The 27414-nt window shown below is 43.6% G+C and overlaps 1 protein-coding gene across 7 annotated transcripts in view; it reads left to right on the top strand.

Annotated features, from left to right (window-relative positions):
* Map4 (microtubule associated protein 4) overlaps nucleotides 1-27414 on the top strand; it is a 130422-nt gene that overhangs the window by 76997 nt on the left and 26011 nt on the right. For 3 of the 7 annotated variants that reach the window (XM_051140315.1, XM_051140316.1, XM_051140317.1), the window contains exons 1-2: nucleotides 11082-11572; nucleotides 23453-24907. In XM_051140315.1, the coding sequence (XP_050996272.1) occupies nucleotides 11224-11572; nucleotides 23453-24907 (1804 nt within the window). In that variant the 5' untranslated portion in view covers nucleotides 11082-11223. Of the gene's footprint in view, nucleotides 1-575; nucleotides 690-3648; nucleotides 3784-5893; nucleotides 6968-7772; nucleotides 7887-11081; nucleotides 11573-15160; nucleotides 15170-22851; nucleotides 24908-27414 lie in introns of those variants that run through there. The other 4 variants (XM_051140319.1, XM_051140320.1, XM_051140323.1 and 1 more) reach the window with 3 other exon arrangements.

Here is a 27414-nt window from a genome sequence, read left to right on the forward strand (position 1 = left end):
GTGTGTGTGTGTGTGTGTCTCCATGTAGCAATGAAATTACAAAGTATGTACTACCATACCAGACTTCTTCTGTGGGTTCTGGGGAATCTAACTGAGATGTTGATGCTTACATTGCTTGCTGACAAAGCTATTTCCATATCCCCTATTTTCTTTTTGTTTTAATACCGTAAAAGTATGTCTATTATTAGCATATTGAATTTTTAGTTTCTGCTATACTTTTTAGAACTGAGTGTTCTTTCATGAAGTCTTCCCTCCTAACCCCCAGACAGGGTCTCTCTCTGTAGGCTTGGCTGTCCTGGAGTCGCTCTGTAGACCAGGCTGGCCTTGAACTCACAGTGATCCACCTGCCTCTGCCTCCTGAGTGCAGGGATTAAAGGTGTGTGCCAAGAACAATGGATTATATTTTATTGTAACAAATGAATTGGTGAATTGTTGTCTTTGTCATATGTAGTCATGTTGTTTAATTTACTATTGGCAGATACAAATGTAACAGATCAACATTCATAGGCTGTAAGGATAATTATCTTCCTACTTGTGTTCACTGTGATGTGTCTTTGATTACTTTTTCATTCTAGATCCCTTTAAGATGCACCATGATGATGGCCTGGCAGACCTGCTCTTTGACTCCAGTGAACCCACAAATGCTTCAGCGTTCATAGGGCAGAATCCTCTTCTGGAAGACAGTTATGGTATGGCTTCAGCTCAATTTATTATGTTAGATCTAACATTTATCGTATTGTGATCCATATAATAAATGACAAATGATTAAGAGAAAAAAACTTTTTTTGAGATAAGTCCTATATAGAATTCTACTTAGACTGGATTTAGCTTTGTAACCAAGGATGGCTTTGAATTCATAATTCTCTTTTCTCCACCTCCCAGTTAATAGGGCCATCAGATGAAGACTAATATAAAGTTATGAAACATGAATTTATATGTGCATGTGCGTGCGTGCGCACATACGCACACACACACAGAGCGCAGGTATTCATGGAACTAAGAGATAGCTTTAAAACACCATATTACACAGGCCCTTGAAGTGACAGACAGAAAGGGTTAGGATTTCTCGGGCCTCTGGTGGCAAATTAGAGAATTCACATCTGAGCTGCTCATAAGACCCTGAGTCCTGCTGGACGTGGTAGTGCACACCTTTATTCCCTACACCGGGGAGGCAGAAGTGGGCGGATTGCTGAGTTTGAGGGCAGCGTGGGCTAAAAAGTGAGTCTAGGCTACACAGAGAAACCCTGTCTTGGGGGTGGGAAGACCTTGAATCCTATAAAGTATGGTCAGATTCTTTATCCAGGCTTCAATTTTCATGTCTAGAAGAAACTACTTCCTGAGTCTCAGATTTTTATTTTTTATTTTTATTATTTTTTTAAAATGTGTTTATTTTATTTTATCTTATTTATTATTTATACAATATTCTGCCTGCATGTACACCTGCAGGCCAGATGAGGGCATCCTATCACATTATAGGTGTTTGTGAGCCACCATGTGGTTGCTGGGAATTGAACTCAGGACTTTTAGAAGAGTAATCGGTGCTCTTAATCTCTGAGCCATCTCTCCAGCCCTCAGCTTTTTATTACTAGTTTGTTACTGAGGTGAGACCTCATGCATCCCAGGCTGGCCGCCTCCTTGTTATGTAGAAAGGATTACTACCTCTTTTATTCTTCTGCCTCTGCTTACCAACTACTGAATATATATGGGTGCCACAGGGGTCTGTGTATGAAGCACTGCAGTCACAGCCAGGTCTCAGTGCTGGGATTACAGGCAAGTGCCACAACACCCAGCTTCTAGACCGTTTGTTTTTGTTTTAATTATAGATACAGTGTTCTCCTGCATGTACACCTGCAGGCCAAAAGAGGTTATCAGGTCTCATTGTAGATGATTGTGAGCCACCATGTGATTGCTGGGAACTGAACTCAGGACCAGCCTTCTGAAAGATTTCTCTGTGTAGCCTTGGCTGTCCTGGATCTAGCTCTGTAGGCCAGGCTGGCCTTGAACTCACAGAGATCTGCCTGCCTCTGCCTCCTGAGTGCTGGGATTAAAGGCATGCGCCACCATGCCTGACTTCTAGACAGTTTTTAATAGCCCACTGCACTGAAGATCCTGAATCCTTGACTATTTATCTTCTCATGATCATGATGAAGATCTGGTAGTCTCACTGGATATGGTGGTATATCCCTGTGGTACCAGCTAACCGGAGCATCGTCTGAGCTCAGGAGTTTTAAGGCTAACCTAGACACATAGTGAGATTCTGTCTCCCAAAAAAGAAAGAAATTAAATAGTTGATAATGGCTTGGACCATCTTATATTGTGTCTCACATAGAAGAGCATAATCTCTGTATTTGCCAACTTGCTAGTAGTTTATTAGGCATTTTCATAAAGGCAGATTCGAATATTGTGAATGAGGGCTCACAATAATCTGCTATCTACTATATTCCACTGATATTGGTGTTGGGAGTGCTCGGTCTTCACTATTCTAAATATTTGTGATGTCCAGTAGAAAGAAACCTATAAATATTGGTTCCTGGTGCTATGGGGTATAGTATTAATACTATTCTGCTTGGAAACAGTTTATCTCAAACCTGGACTGTAGAGGTGGCTCAGGTTTGTTGTTGTTGTTGTTGTTTTGTTTTTTGTTTTTGTTTTGTTTTGGGTTTTTGAGACAGGGTTTCTCTGTGTAGCCTTGACTGTCCTGGATTCACTTTGTAGTCCAGGCTGGCCTTGAACTTACAACGATCCGCCTGCCTCTGCCTCCCAAGTGCTGGAATTAAAGGCGTGCGCCACCACCGCCCGGCAGGTGGCTCAGGTATTAAGAGCACTTGTCCTTTTAGTAAAGGACCAGAGTTTGGTCTAGCACCCACACAAGGAGGCTCGCAATCACAAGTAACTAGAGCTCCCGGGGATCTAGTGCGCTCTCTGGCTTCTGCAGGAACCTGTATACAGAAACACATGCACACACTGTTAATCATGGCACAAGGCGTCAGCAGGTGGCTCTCTGTGAGTTTGAGGTTAGCCTCATCTATGTAGAGAGTTCCAGAATAGCCAGGGCTGTATAGTGACATTATATCTCAAAAATATAACAAATGAAGTAAATAAGTAAATCTTTAAAAATCAATAATTAACTTTAAACAGAATATGCCAGCAGGCTTTCCTCTAAAACCTCTAGTTTTTTGGTTTTGTTTTGTTTTGTTTTGTTTGATTTTGTTTTTTCTTTTCTTTTCTTTTTTTCTTTTCAAGACAGAGTTTCTCTGTGTTTATCCTTGGCTATCCTGGACTCACTTGGTAGACCAGGCTGGCCTCCAAATCACAGGGATCCACCTGCGTCTGCCTCTTGAGTGCTGGGATTAAAGACATGTGCCACAACACCCGACATGGTTTTGGTTTTTCAAGACAGGGTTTTACTGTGTATCCCTGACTGTCCTGGAATTTTTAGACCAGGCTGGCTTCCCTTCACAGAGATTCACCTTCCTTTGCTTCCCAAGTGCTGGGATTAAAGGTGTGGGCCACCACCACCTGAAAACCTCTGCTTTATTGTTCTTTGGGTTTGTGTCTTGACAACACATGTCACTTATTTAAACTATCAACTATCAAATGCCTTTTCCCCCACTGATGACCACATTTAAATCTGTGTTTCAATATTAGGTATGCTTCCCTGTGACTCAGTTGCTCCTGTGGCTGTTGTTTCTCAGGAGTGGTCTCTGGAAACCCGAAACTCTGCACACTCAGAGTCCTTCGTTTCCCCAGAGGTTATTGTAGAAACTCTACAGCCAGCATCAGGTAAATCATTGAAAACTATCAGTTATTGGTTGTGGCATCAGTAATCAGGGAAAGCACTCACACTTTTCTCAGCAGCTTACCGCAGATACAAACAGGCAAACCTGTCTCACCACAGAATCCTACCCACGGTGGTACTCACTATGTAGACCAGGATGGCCTCAAACTTGGTCTGTCTGCTTCTGGTTATTTTTTTTTGTTTGTTTGCTTGGGGGTGGCCGGTTCGAGACAAGGTTTCTCTGTGTAGCCTTGGCTGTCCTGGACTCGCTTTATAGATCAGGCTGGCCTTGAACTCCACCTGCCTCTGCCTCCCGAGTGCCTGTTTCTGGTTCTTGAGTGTTCTGATGAAAGACATACATCCCAATGCCTTGTTGATGTAGACTTTTAAACACTGGGATGATGTAACCTGTGCTGACCTTGACCTTGAGCCATTCCTCCTGCCTTACCCTACCAAATGCCAGAACTGGAGACCTGAGCCAGTGTATTCTTTCATGACGTCTATGAGAGGTAATGACCACAAGTTGCCAGGTTGCCTTTTTAATATTATGTACCTGTGTTCTTTTCTTTAAATGTGTGTTTTCTTTCTTGTCCATGTCTACTCCGTATCTTGTGTTCTTAGTACACTTGATCTTAGCCAAAAGGCCAAGAAGTAATGACTTATCTTTTTACCATTGTATTACTCTTATTTATTTATTTAGTTTTAAAGATTTATTTATTTTAATGTAGATAAGTACTGTCTGCTTGTACACATGCAGGCCAGAAGAGGGCATCAGATCTCATTATAGATGGTTGTGAGCCCCACCATGAGGTTGCCGAGAATTGAACTCAGGGCCTTTGGAAGAGCAGATAGTGCTTTCAACCACTGAACCATCTCTCTAGCCTCTGTTTTACTCTTTTAAATGTTGAGTTTGTCAAAGACAGACATCATACATTAATTCTGCAGCTGGGCAGTGGTAGTGCTCACCTTTAAGGCAGAGGCAGGTGCATCTTTGTGCGTTCAAGGCTAGCCTGATCTATAGAGCTAATTCCAGGATAGCCAGAGCTACACAAAAAAACCATGTCTCAACCCCCCGCACCCCCCCCCCCAAAAGGTTGATAGTCATAAAAGCCAAGTATTTCTGGTATCCTAAGAAAGTAGTTTTCATTTATTAAATTTTTTATGACTTTCAAATTTTTTGATATGACTGTTTCATCTGTTTCTATACAAGTGCATCATATGTGTTCCTGGTGCCCACAGAGGCCAGAAAAACATCATCGAACTGGAGTTACAGATGCTTGTGAGCCACCATGTGGGTGCTGGGAATAGAACCAAAGTCTGTCTGCCTGTCTTTTGTGTACGTGGGGGGTTTTTTTTGTTTTGTTTTTTTGTGTTTTTGTTTTTGTTTTTGTTTTGGGTGGGTGGGGGAGTTTCTCTGTAACAACAGCTCCTCTGGATGTCTTGTAACCAGAACCAGGCCGGCCTTGAACTCAGAAAAGTCTACCTGCCTCTGCCTCCTGGTGGTGTGCACTACCACCATCCATCTTGGTAATAGAGCCCAAGTCTTTAGGAAGAGTAGTCATGGCTCTTAATTGCTGAGTCATCTCTCCAGCCCAGAAAGTAATTTAAAAAAAAAAAAAATCTTTCTGTGTGTGTGTGTGTGAGTACATGTGTTTGAGTCTGTGTGTATATGTGGAGATCAGGGGATGCCTCCTCGGAGTCAGTTCTCCCCTTCACCATGTGGGTCCTGGGGTTGAACTCAGGCCATCAGGCTTTACAGCAAGTGCCTTTCCTTGCTCAGCCATCATCTTGGACCCAGAAAGTAATTTTTTTTTTCCAGAAAGTAATTTTTAAATGCAGGGTTATGTATAGATAATACTAGGCCCTAAATTTTTTAATGACCTTTTTTCCTTAATTGTATTTATTTTTATTTTATGTGCATTGATGTTTGTCTGTATGTACGTCTGTGTGAGGGTGTTGGGTCTTCTAGAGCTGCAGTTACAGACAGTTTTGAGGTGCCATGTGGTTGCTAGGAATTGAATCCAGGTCATCTGGAAGAACATCTAGTGCCCTTAATCTCTGAGCGATCTCTTCAGCCCTGCTAGGTCCTAAATTGTTTAAACTTCATTTCCTCAGAGCTTTCCAAGGAAGTAGAAGTGGAATCAGAAAAAGAGCAGCTGCCAACTAAAGCATTGGAAATGGCGACAGAACAGAAGACCACTGATGCGGTGCCATCTAGAGAAACTGAGCTGACTCCATCCTCAGACATGACACCAGGCACAGAAACAGAGGTATCATTGGCTAAAGACACAGAAGAGACCACCAGACCAGATGCCATATTGGCAAATGTCATTCAGCCATCCATTGAATCAGATATGTTCCTGGCTGAGGACATGGAACTACCCGTGGGAGCAGTCTCTGTTAAGGACATCATACTGCCTGCAGAAGCAGATGTGTCTTCAACCCAGGATCTTACACCACCCACAGAAACAGAAATGGTCCCAGGCAAGGCTGTGACATTGCCCGAAGAAACAGAAACAACACCTCCAATAAAAATGGACCTGGCACCACCTGAGAACATGGTACTTCCCAAAGAAACAGAGCTAGCCCCAGCCAAGGGCATGATTTCACTCTCAGAAATAGAAGTGCCACTGGCAAAGGATGTTGAGTCCTCTACAGAAATACGTGTGGCTGAGGAGATAGTCTTGTCCTCAGAAACAGAGGATGTGGCACTCCCCTTAGAAACAGAAGGATCCCTGGGCAAGGACGTGACTCCATCACCAGAAACAGAAATGACCCTGGGCAAGGATATGACTCCACCCACAGAAACAAAATTGAGCATGGTCAAAGACATGGCTCCATTCCCAGAATCACAAGTGGCTCTGGGCAAGGACGTGGTTACACTTCCAGAAACCAAGGTGACTGAGTTCAGCAAGGTGGTCCCACTTTCAGAAAAAGAGGTAGCCTCAATCAAGGACGTTCATCCTGCAGAAGCAGAGGCTCCCCTCGCTAAGAATGCCATTCTGCACTCTGGAACAGAGGTGACTCTAGCCAAGGATGCCATTCTACCCTTGGAATCAGAAGTAGCACCAGTTCAAACTAAAGACAAGGAAACCTCACAGACCCAAGAAGCACTGAGCGAAGACTCCCAGTTGGAGTCTGTGCAGCACAAAGGACAGTCAGCAGTACCTCCTTGCATGATTTCACCAGGTACAGGCTTTGGCTTTCTCTTAGTATTCTCTCTGCTGAGCTAGAGACTAGGGGACAGAAGTATTCCTGATAAAACACAGCCTCATTGCTTTGCAGGTCCACTCATATTCCTTCTAATCAGCGTCCTCACCCTCTCCTTCCTCTGATGGCTAGTCTTATTCTTTGTTCATCCTTGCTTTGCTTCCAGACAAGGGAACCAGTAGGATAAGATTCATAGGCCACCATTACATTATCTACATAGTGACTTGCATCTGTATGCACTGCCTTTACCTTTCTCCTGGTTTTATGGCTAAACTGTCTTCTAAAGCCAACTTCCCCTCACTTAGCAACAAGTCCTGTCCCCTCTACTTAGGTATACTGCTTCCCAGCCATCATTTTCTTTCTGTTACTCGTTAATTAAATCTTTTTTCCATTGGATCGTCCTCACATTTGCTTTTTAGATTTTGTCTTATTTTATCTACAAAGATAGAAGTAGCTCTGGAAAAATGCCTATTTATGTAAAGGCACTAGCTATGAAGCCTGACAACCTAAGTTCAGTTCCTGGGACCCACATTGTGAGCGAGGAGAACCACCCGCCACACTGTTCTCTGACCACATGCATGCTGTGGCACACATGCTTCTCCACCCAAGATACATAAAAATTAATTTTAAAAAAGGAAAAAAGAGGAGGGGTTTCCCATGGACTCTGCCTTCCTGTTGCCCCTCCCATTTTCTGTTCTTTAGTGTCAGAGTAAACATTCTCATATCCAATTAGTTTGAAATACTATTTCTCTGAAACTTACATGAATTTTACTCTTCCCTTTAGAACCAGTCAAAGTTGCAGACCAAGAGTCTAACTTGCCAGTCGATGAAGGTTCTCCACTAGAGAAGTTAGAGCAGAGGGAAACATCAGGCATTCAGCCTTCTGAACTTTGTTCAGGTAAGTTAGAAGTCCTTGGAATGTTGCAACTAGGGGTGATGGGATGATGACGGGTCATTATTTAGTTCTTGCTTGTGTTTTCGTAATTATTACCACAGTTTTCTTTTAGTACATTCCATTTCTTGAAACAGAAAGTTGGTTTCCTACATGTTTACTGTTCTGTCATTCAGGAACTCTACATTTTGATCCAGTTGAGCTTTTTACTAGTTTGTCAGGCTTTTGGTGTGTTATTTTTATCTTCTCAGTTTATTAAACTATCTTAAGGCAATTATTTCAAATGTTTTAATTTATTATAAGTATATCTGGAAACAATTTTGACCTGAGATGTCTTTGATAGACCCAACTAAGCACAAAAGAAGATTTGGAAACAGTGTTTGTGAATGAATGGATGGTGTGAAAATAGACTGAACTTTATATTTAGAAACAATAACAAGGAATTTATTGTTTAGAATTTTAGCCAAGTTCATGTATTGCAGGTACCCTTCCCTCACAAGGTAAACACGTTTGCAGACCCAGTGACCGCAGGTCAGCCCGGTCCAAGCCTGCCAGGGTCCCTCCTGAGCTGCTGGAAGGTTCTTCTTCATGGAAGATTCTTGATCCCAGGCTGGGCCCCTGCCCGTTTTCTGAGTTGGGTTGGGTCTCTGGTACATCTTCCTGTGGTGAGCACGGGAACCAAAGAAAAATTATTCGTCCTGAATTCCTAGTACCCCAGAGAGATCTTGGCAAGGAAGCCAGGGATATAGAAAGAATGCCAATGATGAAGAAGAAGAGGAAGAAATCAAAGCAAAAGAGATATCCTCAGTACCGAGCTGAGACTGAGCATTGGGGTGATAACAATGCAGATGAGCCCAAAGATCGGCCTGTTGCTCCTGGGTCCCTGAAACCAGGCCCCAGCAAGGCTCCTACTGTGGGCACAGAGTATGGACTTGATTCCACAGACGTCTTGAAGCATGACTGTACAGAGAGTCACAGGGTTGCTTCACTTCCAGATCAGCCTCCGGAAACTATGGTAAATGCCCAGCTGGCGCTGAGAGGAGAGGAAGACCACAGGGGTAGCAGTCCAGTGTCAGAGAACCAAGACAAGAACTTGCTGCAGCAAGAGGAACACAAATCCTCGGCTGTATCTCATCTGAAGCCTTTAGTGGGGACAAACAGGACAGTGGGCCTATGTAGTTTGAAAGGAACTCCCATAGACAGCGATGCACACAAAGTGGAAAAACTGCTAGGGAGCTGTTCCCCCATATTGGGCCAAGAGATTAGGAATATAGTTCCCAAACCTACAGCAGAGAAAGTGCTGTCAAACTTGACCCTCACTTCCACAGCAAACAATCCATTAGAAGACCTTCTACAAGAAGGGAATAGTGAAAGTACAATGGCTAAACTGCAGGTGTTTCCGGACAGAGATGCTACAGAAGTAAAACCAGAGACCTCCCCAATACAAAAAGAAGGAACTGGTCGGTTTGCTTCTAAGGAGCTGAAAGACCAAGAATTAGTTCAGGCTCCTGGGCTAGAGGGTGAGCTGTTTAAGAGAATGACAGGTGATGGCAAAAGCCGGAAGGGAAGGGGTTCTGGGAAAGTCAGAGCAGGCTCTGGGAAGTTAGGAGCCAGATCCGAGGTGCCATTCCTTCTGAAGACTGAGAAGGAAGGGAGAGCTATTCTTTTTCCTAGTGAGCCAGTCCCTGAAACTGGAGTAGTGAGTCCTGAGTCTCCCAGAAGAGAGCTAGGCTTGGATTCTTCAAAGCAACCAGGGCCTGTTCCTGATGTCACTGAGGCAGTGGTGAGGGTAGGCAGAGCGATGGCCGATGGTGGTGTGGGAGGCAGCATGCAGCCGTCGATGGCTTTGGAAACTGGGTCAAGCTTGACCCAGACTTCAGATGCTAGGACAGAAAGAAGCACTGAGGTTACAAATAAGAGCATCAGTGACCAGAGCAAGGAAGGCAAGTGTCCTTGGGCCGATCATGAGTCAACTCCCTGGAGTTCTGAAAAGACTAAACAGAGCGGCAATGAAGGCAGAAACAAAAAGTTTAAAAATAATTACTCTGTACAACCTAGCAGAATGGAGGGCAAGGAGGAAGTGGTCAGCCAGCCTTGTGAAGAGGAGGAGAGTGAAGATGGTAATGCTGCCTATAGAAAGAGAGAATTAGAGCAGTTTTACCCTAAAACACACGATCCTCTGCTCTCGGATGTATCATGCACACCCACAGTGGAATTTGCTGACAAAAAGAGTGGGAATGTTGAGTCTAGTTCTGTTGACCTTGGGGCTCTTGTGGAGAGTAAACCAAATGTGGTCCAAGGTTCTGCTGTTACTACTGACCCAGCTACCAGGGTGGCAGATGTGAGCTCCCAAGACCCAATCCAGAGGACAGGTTTTGTTCCCTCAGTCGAACCTGAGGAAAACAAGACCCACAAAGCCAAGGGACACTCTGCAGTGGCTGACAAGCCTAATAAAAGGAGTAATGATGGGAAATGTAAAAAGGCTAAAAATAGTTTTCCCGAGAAACACATTTTGGAAATTAAGACAGATACAACAAAAATACATATTCCCATGGAAACCACAGGAGACTGCAAAATTGAAGGAATGGGATATATGGATGAAAATAGAAATATTACATTTACGTCTGGGAGAGTACCATTAGGGCTGATGAATGAGTCAGCTCCTCTAGAGGCTACGGGATCAGCAGGCTGTGAAACACTGCGCTGTCCTAATCCTCAAGTAGTAAAGGAAGATGATTCCTTCCCAGACACTTCTAGAAAATTCCCAGCTCAGAATTCCAAATTACTAGCCCAAGATTCATGTAGCAAAGACAGAGTCCCAGGTCCAGAAAGGTCCAAGGCTCCCTCTGATGCTATGCCCTCTACTAGCCCAGGAGATGCCCAAGGGAAGTTTAGCAGTCATGCATACTCTCTTAAGAATAAGGGTGAGCTTGCTGATTGCAGGAAGGATGAAGGAGGGACAATCCCTGAAAGGCAGGAGGTAGGAGAGTCTGGGTCAGAGCAGCATGGCCCCTCTAAGAATTCAGCCCAGCACACCACAGAGCCAGCTAAAGGACACTTCCTTCCTGGTGTGCTCACGGAAAGCCAGAGCCTGCCAGAAGAGGTCAGAGTCCTAGATACACATCCAGACAATGGAGATTTGCCAGCATCTCTAGTGAAGAAAGAGAAGAGAACTGAGAAAGACTCTGCCCCAGTTCCAAACCCTGACCCTCTTAGAAGTAAAGAACAGAAATTCAGTTTGTCTGAGGACCAAAATGAGAAAGAGAGAGATTTTAAGAGTCTAGATAATTTAGAAAGGAAGGTAGATATCACTCTAGAAAATGAAAAGGATAAATTAAAAGAAATGAGTCTATCTTGTGAAGTCACAAAATTGCAATGTGTTGCCACGCTAACAAGGGAACTTGAGTCTGATGTCTCCTGTGGCAGCATTGAGGGGGAAAGTAAAGTAGTGGTGACTGCTTACAAGGATCCTCAAGTCCCAGAGTTCAAAGGTATCGGGGTCGAAGCACCTCAGAAGATGATGGGGCTGTCTGAACTGAAGGTGCTGGGTGAAAGGAAGAAGGAAGATAAAGGCAGAACGGCAGAGCCAGTGAAAGGTTACATGAGACCCACCAAGTCTCGAGGACTTACTCCACATTTCCTGAAGTCTGCAAGTCAGGAACGAGAGAGATCCAAGCAGCTCAAGTCCAGTGGTATGACCCTGCCTTGGGTAGTGTGTGTGTGCGCGCGTGGCTTTTGAGTCAGCATCAAAAAAGCAAACAGCTTGTGCCTTGGTTCCATTCAGACTCTAATCATCCTTGTTGATCATTGGTTTGTTGGCATGAAAACCTGTAACTGCTACTTAAGCATTTTTTTTTTTTCAGCCAAAGCATGCCTTGTGTTCAGCTTGAGGAGACTGGTGACTTGGTTGCATGCCTTTTTAATGCAGCACTGAATCTTGCGTTTTATTGGAAGTTGGGGAACAGGGACCATTGCAGTCCTTATTTTCTTACATTGCAACTGCAATGTGTAAAGTTAGGCTAAGTATCAATCATTATTTGTTGTAAATATTTACAGGAGCATGGGCTGGAGAGATGGCTCTGTGGTTAAAAGCACTGTCTCCTCTTCCAGAAGTCATAAGTTCAATTCCCAGCAACCACATGGTGGCTTACAACCATCCATGGTGGGATCTGAATGCCCTCTTCTTGTATGCAGGTGTACATGTAGATAGAGCGCTCATATATGTAAAATAAATAAATAAATCTTTAACCCAACCAGGCATAGTGCCTTTAATCCTAGCCCTCAGGAGGCAGAGGCGACTGGATCGCAGTAGTTTGAGGCCAACCTAGTCTACAAAGTGAGACCAGGACAGCCAGGGCTACACATAGAAACCAAACCAAACCACAACAATAAAAAAACACAACCAAACAAAAAAACATTGTAGTCTGGCTGACTATATGAAACTTGGCTTTTTCTTTGTTTATTCATTTATGCTATATAAATATCTTGAGCTAGTGGAAGTAAATATCCAAATTTCTTTCGGATCAAATGAAAATAATCTTAAAGCACCAGACTAGCATTGGTAGGCACAGACTTCTTGTTTCTCTTAGTGATAAATGATCTGTCAAGGTACCAGGTAGGCTAGGCTAGTTTGACCAGTTTTGTTGCTGGCAGCAATCTCTCAGTATTTATATGTGGATTAGATTAGTGTTTGGGACATAGCTTCTGTTCATCAAACAGTTCATAAACTTTGCCTATGATGGTAAAATTCTATCTAATAAGTCAAATAATTAGTGTGAGTTTAAGATGAATTTCTTTTAAGAATTAGAGATTATGCCGGGCATGGTGGTGCACGCCTTTAATCCCAGCACAGGGGAGGCAGAGGCAGGCTCATCTCTGTGAGTTTGAGGCCAACCTCGCTAACAAAGAGAGTTCAGGACAGCCAAGGCTACACAGAGAAACCCTGTCTCAAAATCTTTAAAAAAAAAAAAAAGATTTAGAGATTAATCATGTGTGCTGGCCCTCCCTCCCCCAGTACACATTTAGACATGACTTCCCTGCACCTAACTTTCTTGCCTTGGAAGATTTTTGCAGCCAAATGGTGCTTTCTTAACCAGTTTGCATGGTCTAGCTACTCACTTGAAACATTTAAGAACAACAACTTTTGCTGAGATTGTGCTCTGCATGTCCTTGTGGGGAGAGCTGTGCATGAGTGAGCCCCTGATGTTGAGGACTTGCGATGTGATGAAAGGATGCACATGCTAGTCTCATCTTCTGCTCTTATTTCTCTTAGCTAATCTAGTAAAGCAGGAAATGAAATAAACCACTGTGTAGAAAGCATCCCAGACTCTACCACATTTTTAAGTTTTGGTTTCTAGGCCAGTTCTTTAGTTTTGTCAGTGATTAAAAGGTATCAAGTAAATTTTATAAGAACTGAGTCAGGATTCCAAAGAAATGTTCAGTGTTTGCAAAGAATTCTTAGTCAGAACCTGCACCACACTCCCTGGACCCTGCCAGGTCAGCCCACGCTGTGTGTGTGTGCGTGTGCGCGTGCGCGTGTTTAGGACTCCTTGCAGAGTGGCTCTGAGGGGAGTGAAAAGAGGATTGAGTAAAATTCATTTCTTTTTTTTTTTTTTTTTTCATTGCTGCTTCTTTAAATTCTACCAATTGCTACCTCTTAAGAACAATAGACACTTTTGAATAGTTAAAAGATTTTATACTGAGCTAGGCACCCTGGGTCACACCTACAATGCCAGCATTTGGGAGATGAAGATAGGAGGATGAGGAGTTCAAGGCTAGTCTGGGATACAATGAGACAGCACCTCTCCCCTCTCCCCCCTTCCCCCCCCCCCAAAAAAAAAGAAAGATCAAGAAATTTTACCTTTTTTTCGTTTGTTTATTTTTGGAGACAGGGTTTTTCTCTGTAGCCTTGGCTATCCTGGACTTGCTTTGTAGACCAGGCTGGCCTCAAACTCAGAGATCTGACTGCCTCTGCCTCCCCAGTGCTGGGAATAAAGGTGAGTGCCAGCAGAAGGCAGAGGCAGGTGGATCCCTGTGAGTTCGAGGCCAGCCTGGTTTACAAAGCGAGTCCAGGACAGCCAAGGCTACACAGAGAAACCCTGTCTTGAGGGTGAGTGCCACCACTTCTTGTGATTCCCCCCCTTTTAGATTTATTATTTTATATTTAAGAGTGTACCCATCTCTCTAGCTCCCCAATGTCATTAATTTTTAATTGACTAACACAACACATGGACAAGGTACAAAGGAACAAGCAGTAAAATTAATTCTTTTCCTTCCATTTCAATTTTTCCCTTTTCAGATAAAACTGACTTAACAGTATTATACATGTCCTTCCAAAGAAGTTATGCTTAAGAATAATGATATGCATATTTTCTGATATCATATGAGACATTACATGCTTGCTGATACAAACCTTTCTTTTTTTAATATATTTTATTAATTTATTCATATTACATCTCAATTGCTATCCCATCTTCCCTTTCCTCCCTCCCTCCCATTTTCCCCTTACCCCCCTCCCCTATGACTGTGACTGAGGGGGATTACCTCCCCCCTGTATATGCTCATAGGGTATCAAGTCTCTTCTTGGTAACCTGCTGTCCTTCCTCTGAGTGCCACCAGGCCTCCCTATCCAGGGGACGTGGTCAAATATAGGGCACTAGAGTTCATGTGAAAGTCAGACCCTACTCTTCATTCAAATGTGGAGAATGTCCTGTCTATTGGCTAGATCTGGGACAAACCTTTCTTTTTAAAACTCACTTTTTCAAAAAGTTTATAACTCAGTGCATAAATACATAATTGCATTCATTTTTTAGGCAGTGTCTTACTACAGTAGTCCTGGGATAGGGGTCAAACTGAACCGAGCTTTTATTCTCACCTCTTCACAGTTTCCCTGCCTGACATCAGTTTGACTTAGTCAGACTGGATCAGACTTTGCTAGGTGGTTTATTGTGAGCATATTCAAACAGGACAAATTGGGGGAAAAGGAAGCATAATTACATCAAAACTCAACTCAAAGTGTATGACATGTCTTCCAAGAAAATGGTTCTAGAGATAGGATACCTGTACTAGCCTAAGGGGCTAAGGAAGGAGCTGGCCTTTCTCAGTCATACAGATAGCAAAGGAGTCACTTGGGCCATTCTTGTCCTGGTTGTGGGAACTTTGGGGAGCCTCTGCCTATACAGACAATGTAAGGGTCATTCATACTATTAGGTATCTCCAGTCATGGCTGGGATAGCCCCTGGCTATACAGGCAATGTAAAGGTCATTGAGATTAGTAGTAGCCACCTCTGGTCCTGGGTCTGAGAGCCTTATATGGTCTAGCCCAACAGATAATGTAGATCACCAGGGGGCTAATCACCTCCAGTTCCCAGCTTTTTGGATAGAAAATAAGTCATATATCCTTCCCTTTGAAAGGACAGGCCAGAGTCAGGTTTCTCTGGTGTTCTTTGGACTTAAGGACCTTCCTGCTCCCAGTACTGGGAGGCCCGAAACTCTGTTAGCCTATGTCTCCTCAATTCTGGGATTGCAGGCTCATGGCATCATGTCTTAATCTGCATTCATGCTTTACCTTTGCTCTTAACTCTTGAGTCAGTATCAGTAATTGCCTTCTTCCAGATTATTGATCCTCACCTGTCTTGTCTCCATTTGTTTGGTAGTCAAATGGATTGCACAAAGACTTCAATCTTACAGTGCTGGGTGGTATGATAGCTCAGTAGATAAAGGTACTTGCTGCTGAGACAGATGACTTGAACTTGATTTTCATGGCCTACATGGTAGGAGAGAAGGGACTCCTCCTGCAGGTTGTTCTAACCTCCATGTAAATGCTGTAGCATACGTGAGTGCAAACACAATAAATGAAACTAATGCTTACCATATGTTGAGGAGGGAATATTGTCTTTCTGTTACCCAAAATAACTTGTGTGTCTATCTCTGTCTCCCCCTACCACCACACACATACACAAAGATACTGTCCATTTTATACCAGGCTCTCAAGGTGATTCTGAATCCAACCAAGTCTTCTTAAATTCTGAAGTGTGATTCATTCTTTTTCAGGAGAATTTCATACAAATTTTAAGTACTTCCCAATAAAAAGATGAAGGATGATATTAGTTGGTTTTGAGTCTCCCTGTGTGTAGCCCTGGCTTGCTTGCCTAGAGATCTGGCTGCCTCTCTTGCATGCTGGCATTAAAGGCCTGTGCAACCACATCTAGTATGGTTTTGTTTAGGACTAAAGTCCAAGCCTTTCCTTCTCTAACAGTCTCCACACTAAGTTTGTGTTTGATTTACGGATGTGTTCTTCTTAGTATCCAGTGCATACATAGTTTTATATATTTTTGAATTGAGGATGAATGAATTACCTCCTGTAACCTTGGCCTTTTTGGAAGTGAGGAAGTAAGTATATTTCTTGTTGCATCCTGTTTTCTCTCTCTCTGACATTTTCACACCGTCAAGTTTGGGAAAACTTTAGCAGATTTTATTTTTTACATATGATGCCTATTCTTCTAGGCAGGAAAGATAAGGATTTATGGAGGCTCATGAGGAAGCGTGAGCTCAGTGTGTTGAAAAAGGGCTTCTTATGGCACATACCCTCTTTTCTTTTGTAAAGAGAAGCACAGTTTGGAAGGGTGTTTCATGTGGTGTTAGACTGTATACTTCTCCTTAGCTGTTTCCTAGGAAACCAAACAGAGCTGAGTGACAACACACTTGGGGGAGGTGTTGCTGTGAGTGGGACAGTTGGGGACCCTATAGATAGGCCCTTCCTTTGCCATACTGAAGCCTGCTCCGTGTCCTTTCTTGCTTCATTTCTTTCACTTTGCTAGAGCTCATCAACTGCTCGCCAGCAGCTGGGAATGTCAGTTTATGGTAGGAAGTTGTCTTAGTGTGAAACTTGAAGTAATTTATAAACCCAGAATTCTAACAGTTTGAAGGCCCTTGTACATAAATAAAATATGCTCAACAGATTTTTTTTTTTAAAGGATTTGTAATCTTAGGAGTTGCTACTATTTCACAACTAGAGAAGCAACCATTTCATACTCCTTTCTTAAAGGGCTGCCCTCCTTTGTGCTGTAGTGCCTGCTGTTTTGCCTTCCTTGACAGCCTCTACTTGCAGCCCAAATTGGCCTTAACTCTGATGCCTTCCTGCCTCTACTTGCCAAGGAAAGAGAACCTCTAAATATGTTTTTGAATGTTGTTCATTCTGTATTGCCTGGGTGAGCAGATGTGAAGTGTGGCTGAACATACAGCCAGTACTGCACACTGGAATAAAGCTTTATGTTTATGTGCCTCACAAGGATACTAGTCTGTTTGTTTTTCCTCTGCCATGTTAAGTATAGATGCGTGGGTTTCACATTTGCAGCACAAGCACTCCATCACTGAGCTGCCGTGTTTAAGGGGTCCTTCATGGTATTTCACCTTTCTTACTCTCTGGCTGACAGGATTAGGCAATTCAGGAAACATGGTAGATATAAACTTTTGAATTTCACTGTTGTAGACACATTAATTTTATTTAAATATGAAGAGAAACAGTAAATGGGATTTTCCTATTTTTCCTGTGACATATCCACTGAAGGAAGATCATCTTCGCTGTGGGCAAATTCACAATCGTGAACTGTAGAGGTTGTTTAAGTTTACACACAAGTTAATGCTGCCTGCTGCTTTGCAAATGGTGGACATACAGTGTGATTTATTTAGGTGTCTTGGTATTTCTTGAATTCATTCAGCAGATAACCAAATGAAGTTATTTTATTTCCGTGCTCTAAAGGTAGATAGATTTGAGTGTGGTGTTGCACATAGACAAGTTGATCTCTGTGAGTTCAAGACCAGCCTGGTCTACAAAGTGAGTCCCAGACAGCCAGGGCTACACCTGTCTTGAAACCCTGTCTTGAAAAACAAAAACAAGCCGGGTGGTGGTGGCACACACCTTTAATCCCAACAGAGGCAGGCGGATGGCTGTGAGTTCGAGGGCAGCCTGGTCTACAAAGCAAGTCTAAGACAGCCAAGGCTAAACAGAGAAACCTTGTCTGGAAAAACTAAAAAAAAGAAAAAAGAAAGAAAGAAAAGAAAAGAGAAAAACAAAACCAAAACCTTCCAACCTCCCCCAGCTGCCGCCCCCCCCTCCCCAAAGTCATTGAGGAAGCCAGTGAAATTTCTCATGCCTTATAGGCTAAGACTGGGGGAAAGAACATAGACTACTGAATTCTCTATGTATGTCTCCATAGACAGAGGATCTTACTTCACCCTGGAAGTCATTGGGGGGATGATGGATTGTGTTGCTGTCTGGTGTTAGTTGGGTCATTTCCTTTTCTTTTGTAGGAGTCCTTGAAAAGAGTCAAAAAATTATGTTTTTTGGTAGGGTTTTCATTTACTTCATTTTAATGCTTTGGTTTTACATAAATCAGACTACTTCAGTGTTTTCAGTCTGTCTGTTCACTTCACAACTTTTGAATGTTAATTAGGGAGAGTCATAATGTTCTTGAGTTGAACATGTACTAAGATACGTTTCTAAAATTCAGTAAAATATGGTTTTGAATGTAGATTTATGTAACTATTATTATATCTAAGTAAGAAAAGAGATTGTAACTTCTTAACCTTCAGCTTATATTAGTAAGGAGTTTCATCAGCCGTGGTAATTAGAATTACTGACTATTGTAATGATAATTTATTAGGATGGTTTCCTGGAGACAGTAACAGAACAGTTGGTCAATCTGGAATATAGTGTTGCCTTGGTAACTAATGAGAATGCAGAGAAGCCAACCATGGAGCATACAAAAACCCAAGGCTCTGAAGAGGTTAAATACCAAGCCCAGGCACAAAAAACAGAAACATCTGTCAGTGAATCTGACTGTACCAAATCCCTTGGAGGCTTGCCATGTATATCTGGCCAAAGAGTCATAGAAATCACCTTGTGAGCAGACACAGAAATCTATGTACTCTTATCAGATTTAATCTGAATAAAATAGAACATCAAATTATATGCCCAAATGGCATTCTACACCACTTCTTGGGCTGAGGCTCAGATCCCAGCCCTGAGGCAGGGGAGTGTCAGCTTTTGAGAGTAGCTGATGGCTGTTTTAATGATAGGAGGGGGTCAGAGCAAATGATAGAGAAACATTGCTGAAGGAACCCACCTATCTTCCACTAGCATAATTTGTTGTTATTTTGAGATAGAATCTCACTACATAGCCCTGGCTATCCTGGAACAAACTATGTGGACCAGGCTTCTCAAACTCCTCCATAGTGCTTTTATAGGAGACGATTTTATTGTTCATCCTGCTCTGCTGATCACCCGTGACGGGTACCCACCCTTCCTTCCTTCCTTCCTTCCTTCCTTCCTTCCTTCCTTCCTTCCTTCCTTCCTTCGTTGAGCTTTTTACCATGTAGTTTATAAATGTTCTGGAAGAGTTCCGTGAAAACCTGAAGGACAGGTATATTTGAGGCCCTCCTATGTTCATGAGTCCCTGTCTCAAATATTAAACAATTAAAAAAAATTTTTTTTTTTTTTTTTTGCTGATTAAGAAAACATTAAAGTGGAGAGCCAGTGCTAAGCGTGATAGTGACTATGGCTAACCCCAGCACTCGGAAGGCTTAAAACAGGAAGACACTGAGCTACAGGCCAATGGAGGCTGCACAGTAATATCCTGTTTCAGAAGTAAATAAGTCGATTAGATATGGTGGCACACACATTTAACCCTAACATTCAGGAGGCAGAGGTAGGCTAATTTTATGAGTTCTAATCCAGCCTGGTCTATATAGCAAGTTGCAGGCCAGCCAAGGCTATGTAGTGAGACCTTGTCTAAAGGGAGAGTGGGGTGGGAAGTAAAGTAAGAAAAGGAAAGAACTAGGGAGAGAGATTCCTTTCCATGAAAAGGAAGACCCTGAGAAATAGCTCACTCAGTAAGTGTTTGCCTTGTATGCCTGAAGGCCTGAATTTGATCCTCAGAACCAATGGAAAGAAGCTGAGCCAGGTGGGGTGTATTTGCTTGTAGAAGCAAAAGGATTGCTCACTGTCCAGCCTGTCTAACCTAATTGGTGACCTTCTAAGCTGGTGAGAGCCCATCTCAAAAGAGGTAGATGGTGTTCCGCAAAATGACGTTCAAGATTGTCTTCTGGCTTTTGCTAAGTGGAAGAACGTTTCCCCAGCACATGCCGGACCCTGGGGTTGATACCAGCACCAGAGTGGAGGGGACTTTTCCTTTTTTTTTCTTTTCTTTTCTTTTTTTTCTTTTTTTTCAATTTTTGGAGACAGGGTTTCTCTGTGTAGCCGTGGCTGTTTTGTAGACTAGGCTGGCCTGGAACTCAGAGATCCACCTGCTTCTGCTTCCCTGAATACTGGGATCAAAGGTGTGTGCCACCACACCCAGCTAGAGGGGACTTTTCTCAAAGAGTGTGACATTTAGTAAATAAGGTGAATTCTTTTGTTTGTTGTTGTTGTTTGTGGTCTACCTCCTGACTGCTATCATGAACTCTTTGGTTTTTCGAGCCAGGGTGTCTCTGTGTAGCCTTGACTGTCCTGGACTCGCTGTGTAGACCAGGCTGGCTTCGGAACTCACAGCGATCCACCTGCCTCTGCTTCCAAAGTGCTGGGATTAAAGGCGTGCACCACCACTGCCCAGCTCTATTATGAACTCTTATTCAGTGGTATAGGAAGGCTGGTGATCGGAAATGAGACTTCAGATTTCCCATTTCTCTCTTATTTTTTCTTTTTTTCTTTTTGGCCTGTCTGTAAAATGAGGGATACGGTTATAGAAGCTGTTTCAGCAGCCTGTGTACACATTTTCATGTCCTTGCAGTACTGTTTTTATAGAATATTTTGGAAAGGATTAAGCAAATGCGATACTGTCTTTAAGGTAGTTAAAATTTGAGAGTTAGCTTTTCTTTTTCTTGTTTTTATTAACTAAACACTGAAATTTTTTTTTGTTTGTTTTTGATTTTTGTTTTTGTTTTTTTAAGACTGGGTTTCTCTGTGTAACAGCTGGCTGTCCTAGACTCACTTTGTAGACCAGGCAGGCCTTGAACTCACAGAGATCTGCCTGCCTCTGCCTCCTGAGTGCTAGGATGAAAGGCATGTGCCTCCATGTCTGGCTGAAATTAGGTCTTAAATAGCATATTTTGTGTTGATGGTGGTTAACTTTTATACTTTTTTTTTTTTAAAACTAGTTGAAGCCTAGGAACACTAGGTAAAAGTGAGCAAGTTTCCCAGCCATTTCTTTTTGTAGGCATTTGATGGCACTCATGGCCATTGTATTTAAACATACTGCTACTCCACTGTCCTGAGGCAAGAGAGCTACTGAAAAGGGTGGGCAGGGTTGCACTCCAATAATCTTAGAATTTGGGAGGCAGAAGTAAGGAGACTCTGAGTTTGAGGCTAGCCTGCTGTACAAATTGAGTTCCAGGACAGCGAGGCCTATCCACAGAGACACCCTGTCTCAGAAAAACAAAAACACAAACACAAAATCTCAGCATTCATGGAGGCAGAGGCAGAGGCAGGTGGATCATCATGAGTTCAAGGACAGCCTGGTCTACAAATCAAGTCCAGGACTGGCAAGGCTATCCAGAGAAATCCTGTCTTGAAAAAAAAGGAGAGCTACTGAACATATTGGCCACTAGAACCCCAAGTTAAAAAAAACAAACACAAAAAGAAACCCAAAACCTTATGGTAGGCCAGAGGTGGACAGGAACCACAGAACTCAGTGTACCAGACTTGCATATAAGAAATGCACAGGGATTTCAACAATGCTGCGCATCTAGCACATTTACACCCAAACCAAACGTGCTGGGTCTTTTTCTGTCTTTGAGCTGAGGAGGGTCTTAGTGCATTTCCCAGGCTGACCACATGCCTCACCTTCCTTAGTCCCTAGGACTACTGGGATGTATATACCAGTTTTTTTTGTTTTTTGTATTTTGTTTTTGGTTTTTCGAGACGGGTATATACCAGTTTCATTCTTAGAAAATGTTCTTAGGATTCTTGATAGACTATTTCATGGGATTCTGTGTTAGGATAGGTAGAGAATTACAAGCCAGACAGCAAGATCAGCTTTCTTCAAGCCATGCAGGTGCATTCTTACAGCCTAAGGTGGTCCCTTCTAGCCCAGGAATTTTGTTGCATTATCACTCAGTCCTAAATGTGTGATTTGTAAAAACAAAGGGAAACAAAAGATTGTACCTGCACTAAATGGGGGCAGTAGGTTCTAATGACCACGGAAAACTCCGAGACACAGATTTGACTCTGATTCTAGAGATCAAAAGAGGATGAACTGAGCCAGGTGTGGTGGTGCATGCCCAGCACTTGGGAGGCAGAGGCAGGTGGCTTTCTGTGAGTTCTAGGCCAGCCTGGTCTACAAAGTGAGTCCAGGACACCTAGGGTACTGTTAGATAGAGAAATCCTATCTCAAACAAAACAACAACAAAAAGATGGACTAAGCTGTGTATTTGCATAGTCAGACCATTGGAAGAGCAGAGGTGGCACCACACAGGCAGGAGTGCGAAGCTCCTAGGAGGAACCAAGAAGCAGCAGAAGCACAAGTGTGACTTATAATTGCAATTAAGTGTTTGGGATTAATTATTGGGATGTATGTCCAAAGCCCTGTGCACTGGTGTCTCTTGAGAGAGGCTCTCACTATGTGGCTCAGGCTGGCCTCAAACTCCCATTGATCCACTTGCATCTGCCTCCTTGGTACTAGGATTAAAAGTATGCACCCCCAAGCATAGCATGCTGGTGTCTGTGAATGACGCCTTCATTAAGCTCCCAGCACAGATGTCAACCAGTAAAACGCGTAGGTCTTTGAAAATCCTGTCAGGTTTTGAAGTTTATAAAGAAACAGATAGTTGGGCTGGCAAGATAGCTCAGTTACGAAAAAGCCTCATAACCTAAGTCTGATCCCTGGACCCTACATGGCTGTAGGGAGCTCCTGAAAGATGACCTTTGACTCCTACACAGCTGTGGTGAGCACACACACATTAAATAGAGAAAGGAGGGAAAGCTCTTCCAGGAATAGGACTGGGCCAGTGAGCTGACTTTTTGAGAGAAATTGATCAGCTGCTGGGACAGAAAACTCCACTCTTTCTTCTTTTTTTAAGTGAAAATTGGAACAATTTCCTACAATCATTATTCTTCGGGGGTTATAGCTAAGGATTGGCAAATGAGCCTTATTTTTAAAACTTTTATTGAGGGGGTGAATTTAGCAGGCTAGGCATAGAACCAGGTAAATGTGTGGGTTCACATATATCTGTATCAGAGAAAACTGAAATAATTACTATCGCCGGTGCCTGTATTGGCACCATACTGTGCCCTAAATTTTAGGGCTAAACAGAATGCTAGCTAGCAGGAAATTAGAGTTACAGATTAACCAACAGTGGCATTCTTTTTCTTTTTTGCTTATTCTTCCTTTCCACACCTGATAAATACACTTGGCACCCAACTCCTTGAGGAGAAAGGGGGATTGGGAGAAATACAGAGTTTATCATGAATCCCAGGAACTTGCTGTGATGTCACTGCAAGCTCTGTGTGAACGTGGGTGGTGTGAGCTCCAAGAGTGAGTGGGGGAGCAGTGTTTGAAAAGACATGTCGCTTCCAGACAAGCAGCCAGCCGCTCTCACTGCCGCGTACGACCAGCTCTCTAAAGGCAAGCCTCCAGAGCGCGGAATGGATTCTCCCAAAGAAATTGGTCAGGATGGATTTGAATGGCAGAGGACAGAGGGTAAACTGAATGAAATCGGGCTGAATGTCAGCATGGACGGGCAGCTGAAAGCCGGGCTTGTGAAGAATACCAGCTTCCTGGAACAGGATAAGCTCTGCTGTTTTGAAGGGAAGCTAGACAAAGAACTCAACATTGAAGAGCCTAACAAGGCGTATCAAGCCACCTCCCGTCACCTTCAGAGCAGGTATGTGATCTCAGGAACCTGCCAGCCCTCGGAGGGGAACTTAGTCCACCAGAAGACAGCTGAGTTCCACCTGGGACTCACAGAGGGGAAGGACAAAGCCACTACAGCTCGGGGGAAGGTGGCAGGAAAGAATGGAGTGGAGACCAAGGGCCAGCCAGATCTGAATTTTCCTGGGGCTGATGACACCCTCACTCAGTATGGGAAGGAGCAGGAAACCAGTCCTTGGAACCCCAACTTTTACTCAGTAGCTCCGAGCCCTCAGGTCTTAAAGGCTACAACTTCAGGAAAAGAGAATGGCAGTGTTCCCAGCTGCCCTGCGATCGGGGGGATGCATAGCGACTCTGGGCAGCTGAGTAACAAGTCCTCACTCCTGGTGGCTGTCACCCACCCAGCCCCAACTGTTGAGAATTTGCCCACCACTGGTCCACCAATCACTATGGTGGAATTCACTCAGGAAAATTTGAATTCAGGCTTTCACAGCCCAGGCCAGGATAAGGAGCTTGAGAAATTGAGTTCTGCTGAGGAGGGGCCTACGTTTGACCAAACCCCCCAGCAGAAAAAGGCAATCAGAAGAGCCCTCTCTGAGTGTTATCACCTCTCAGTGCCCCCTGCTGAGAATCTTGCTGATAAGTACCCTGAACTGCCAGCTGGAGAGGAGCTTCCTTCAGGCCTGCTGCCTCCCACCAGTAGCCCAGTGCCAAGCCCTCTGCCCAGAAAACTGGGAGTGCCTGCCGTGAGGCGCTCCATGACCGTGGCCGAGGACCAGTCAGCTATCTGCAGATTGAATGCTGGGGAACTGCCCAGCCTGTCTGCTTCAGAGGTACCTTTAACCTGCGAGGAGCCAGTGGCCAAGAAGAGAGAAGAAAGAGAAGCGATCCACCTCAGCAACGACAAGAGCAGCTCCGGGAAGAAGGAGCTGGGCATTTCTGGGGTGTGTAGCCACAGTGAGCTTGAACAGATTCCCGGAGGAAGCAGCAAGGAGAAGGGACAGGAAGATACTAGTGAGACAAGAGTTGATCCATGTCCCTTCATCTGCCAGGGAGGTGAGAAACAGCCAGGACTGCCGGCTCTGGCAGGGAAGAAAGAAATTGAGGTCACTGTAACCCAGAGCACTCCATCGTTGCTGTGCAAAGAGACCCCACGTGATGGTATGTTTCTAAATTTTGCCTCCACTGGGAACCAGCAGACAGTGAGGAAGGAGCCAAAGTGATAGATTGCGACAGGAGCATCAGCAGCTTGTTACTCCTGGAGCCTGGGACTGCCTGGGGGCAAAGCTTAATTTTGTTGGAAGCTTTCATTCTTTCAGGGGGCAAGGCAAGAGAACAAAGTGAATCTGGCTGGGTCAAGCTGAATGCCTGACTGGATGCTGGCTGGCTGGGTTGGCGATGGGTGGGGGCAGGAGTGGTGGGCATTAAAAACAAGAGCTGCCTATAACCTCATGCCACCCTCCTTATCCCATCCCCCATCCTTCCACCCCTCTGATCCCATTGGTTTGAACCAAATGATTCTTGAGCTCAGACCATCCCACTGCCGCTGATTGATTTACTTTGTTGAGACTCTCAGTGGGCTTATCAGCACTAACCTCTTTAGGTTGTACAGTTTGGGTGGAAGCTGTTTTCTGTTCTGTTTTTGAGAAGGTTTTACTTTTGTTGAATCTGAAGAGAGCCTTTTATATTCTTTTAATATTTATTTAATATTCTCTCCATGTCCTTCACGTTTGACCCAATTGTGCTTCTACTTTTTCTGTACGTGTTTTGAGGATTTGTGGGGAGGAGAGACTTGCAACCCCGTGACCTGCTGAGTGCGGCGCGACGCTTTGTGGCTGCCTTCTGTGCTCTCTCCATCTGCGCTTTCTTCATTGCCTTTCTTTCCTTCCCCATCTCCACCTCCACGGCTTTGCTTTGTTGTCCAAAAAAAGCTTGTTTTTCTCTGGGTCCAGTTTGACCACAAAGGACCATAATTAACAAGAGTATTTATGGAGATTTAAAACATGAGTAGTCACTTTCTCCTAGAACCCATTCTCAATATTCTCTTGAGTACATTTTCATGAAGTGCTGTTTTTAATTTATAACTGAGGTAGGCATGTACCACAGCTTGTGTGCAGAATTTGGTCTTTTCCTTGTCTTTACATGAGTTCTGGGATCAGACTCTTGGTTTTTCAGGCTTACATGGCAAGCACTTTTACCTGAGCAGCCATCTCAGAACACTAGCAGGTTTTTTTTGTTTGTTTGTTTGTTTTTGTTTTTTTTTTTTTTTTGTCTTTATTTTAAATGGATTAGACAAAAAAATCTTGTGTTTCCTCTGTAGTCTCTTATGATGCAGGATTATAAGAATCCAGGTACCCTGGGCCTTTGCAAACTTCTAGTTGTTGCAGGACTTAGGAAGCCCTTTTTATGTTAAATAAAGGAAAATGATAAGCTACCAGATGATAAGATACCAAATGCCAGATATATGATATGATTTTATATGAGGTTTATAAAATGAGCATGGGGAGAGAAGGAAAGGGAGGAGGGGTTCCAGAGAGAGAGAGGGACAGAGGAAGAGAGAAAGCAAAAGTAAGGGGTGGTGGAGGGTGGGGGGAAGAGGAGAGAGGGAGGAAAGAGAGGAAGTAAAAGTAAGAGGGGGCAGGGAGAAGGAGAACTACTGAGGAGGATCTGTCCTTTTATATAGCCTTGGGCAGGGCCACACCCCCATGGCAGGTAGGTAATGACATTACAGGTAGGCAGACTGGAGCCAAATCCCAACAGCCCTCATATATAGGGATCTATCTTTCATCTGTTTATCCCCAGAAGCCTGTGGAGGTCATGAAGAGTTAGTGCTGTGCATCCTCTAGGCATGAGTGAAGACTTGATTTTTCCCCCAGTTTAATTGTTGTTTGCTTCTCCCTTCCCTCCCTTCCTTTCAGTTCCTTTTTTGTGGGAGCTGCATAGTAGGGATTATATCCTATGCTCATACACACCAAGGATGGCTTGGTAAATTGCCAGAACTCTGAGTGACTTCAGTATGTGACACAAGACTGTAGTCCTTTATCTTCCAGTCTGGCTGGATAGTGACTAGTGAGGGTTTTGTTAGTTTGAGAACAGGTTCATATTCTAGTTCACACTAAGAGAAATTTGTGCTTGTAGAAAGAATATTCTGACTGACAAATCCACTAACTCATTCACCTATACATTTCTGAATCCCAGCACTAAGCTATATAAAGAGTAATTAACACGCCTACCATTTGCTAGTCACTGTCTGGGTGCTAGAGATTGTCATTGTCCTTAAGCAACTTAACCACCTAGTCAAGGGCTTGGTTGGGGGTGGCTGAAAGATTTGTGACTCGTGAAATTTTTTTTCTGGGGAGATATTTAAGCCTGGTTTGATTGTTGTTGTTGTTTTGAGGGGGGTTGAGACATGGTTTCTCTGCGTTGGCTATGTATCTTCTGTAATCCCAGCACTCTGGGAGGCAGAGGCAGGTGGATCTGTGTTGAGTTTGAGTCCAGCCTAGTCTACAAAGTGAGTCCAGGACAGCTAAGGCTACACAGAGAAACTCTTGTCTTCAAAAACTAAAAACCAAAACAAGATTTCTGACAGTTCAGAGATAAAGACTTTCAGATAAAAGTACTCATGTAAACAAAGACTTGAAACCAGTACTAAGTGTGGGAGTGCCTGC

The sequence above is a fragment of the Acomys russatus genome, chromosome 32, assembly GCF_903995435.1.
Source record: "Acomys russatus chromosome 32, mAcoRus1.1, whole genome shotgun sequence".
Taxonomy (NCBI): domain Eukaryota; kingdom Metazoa; phylum Chordata; class Mammalia; order Rodentia; family Muridae; genus Acomys; species Acomys russatus.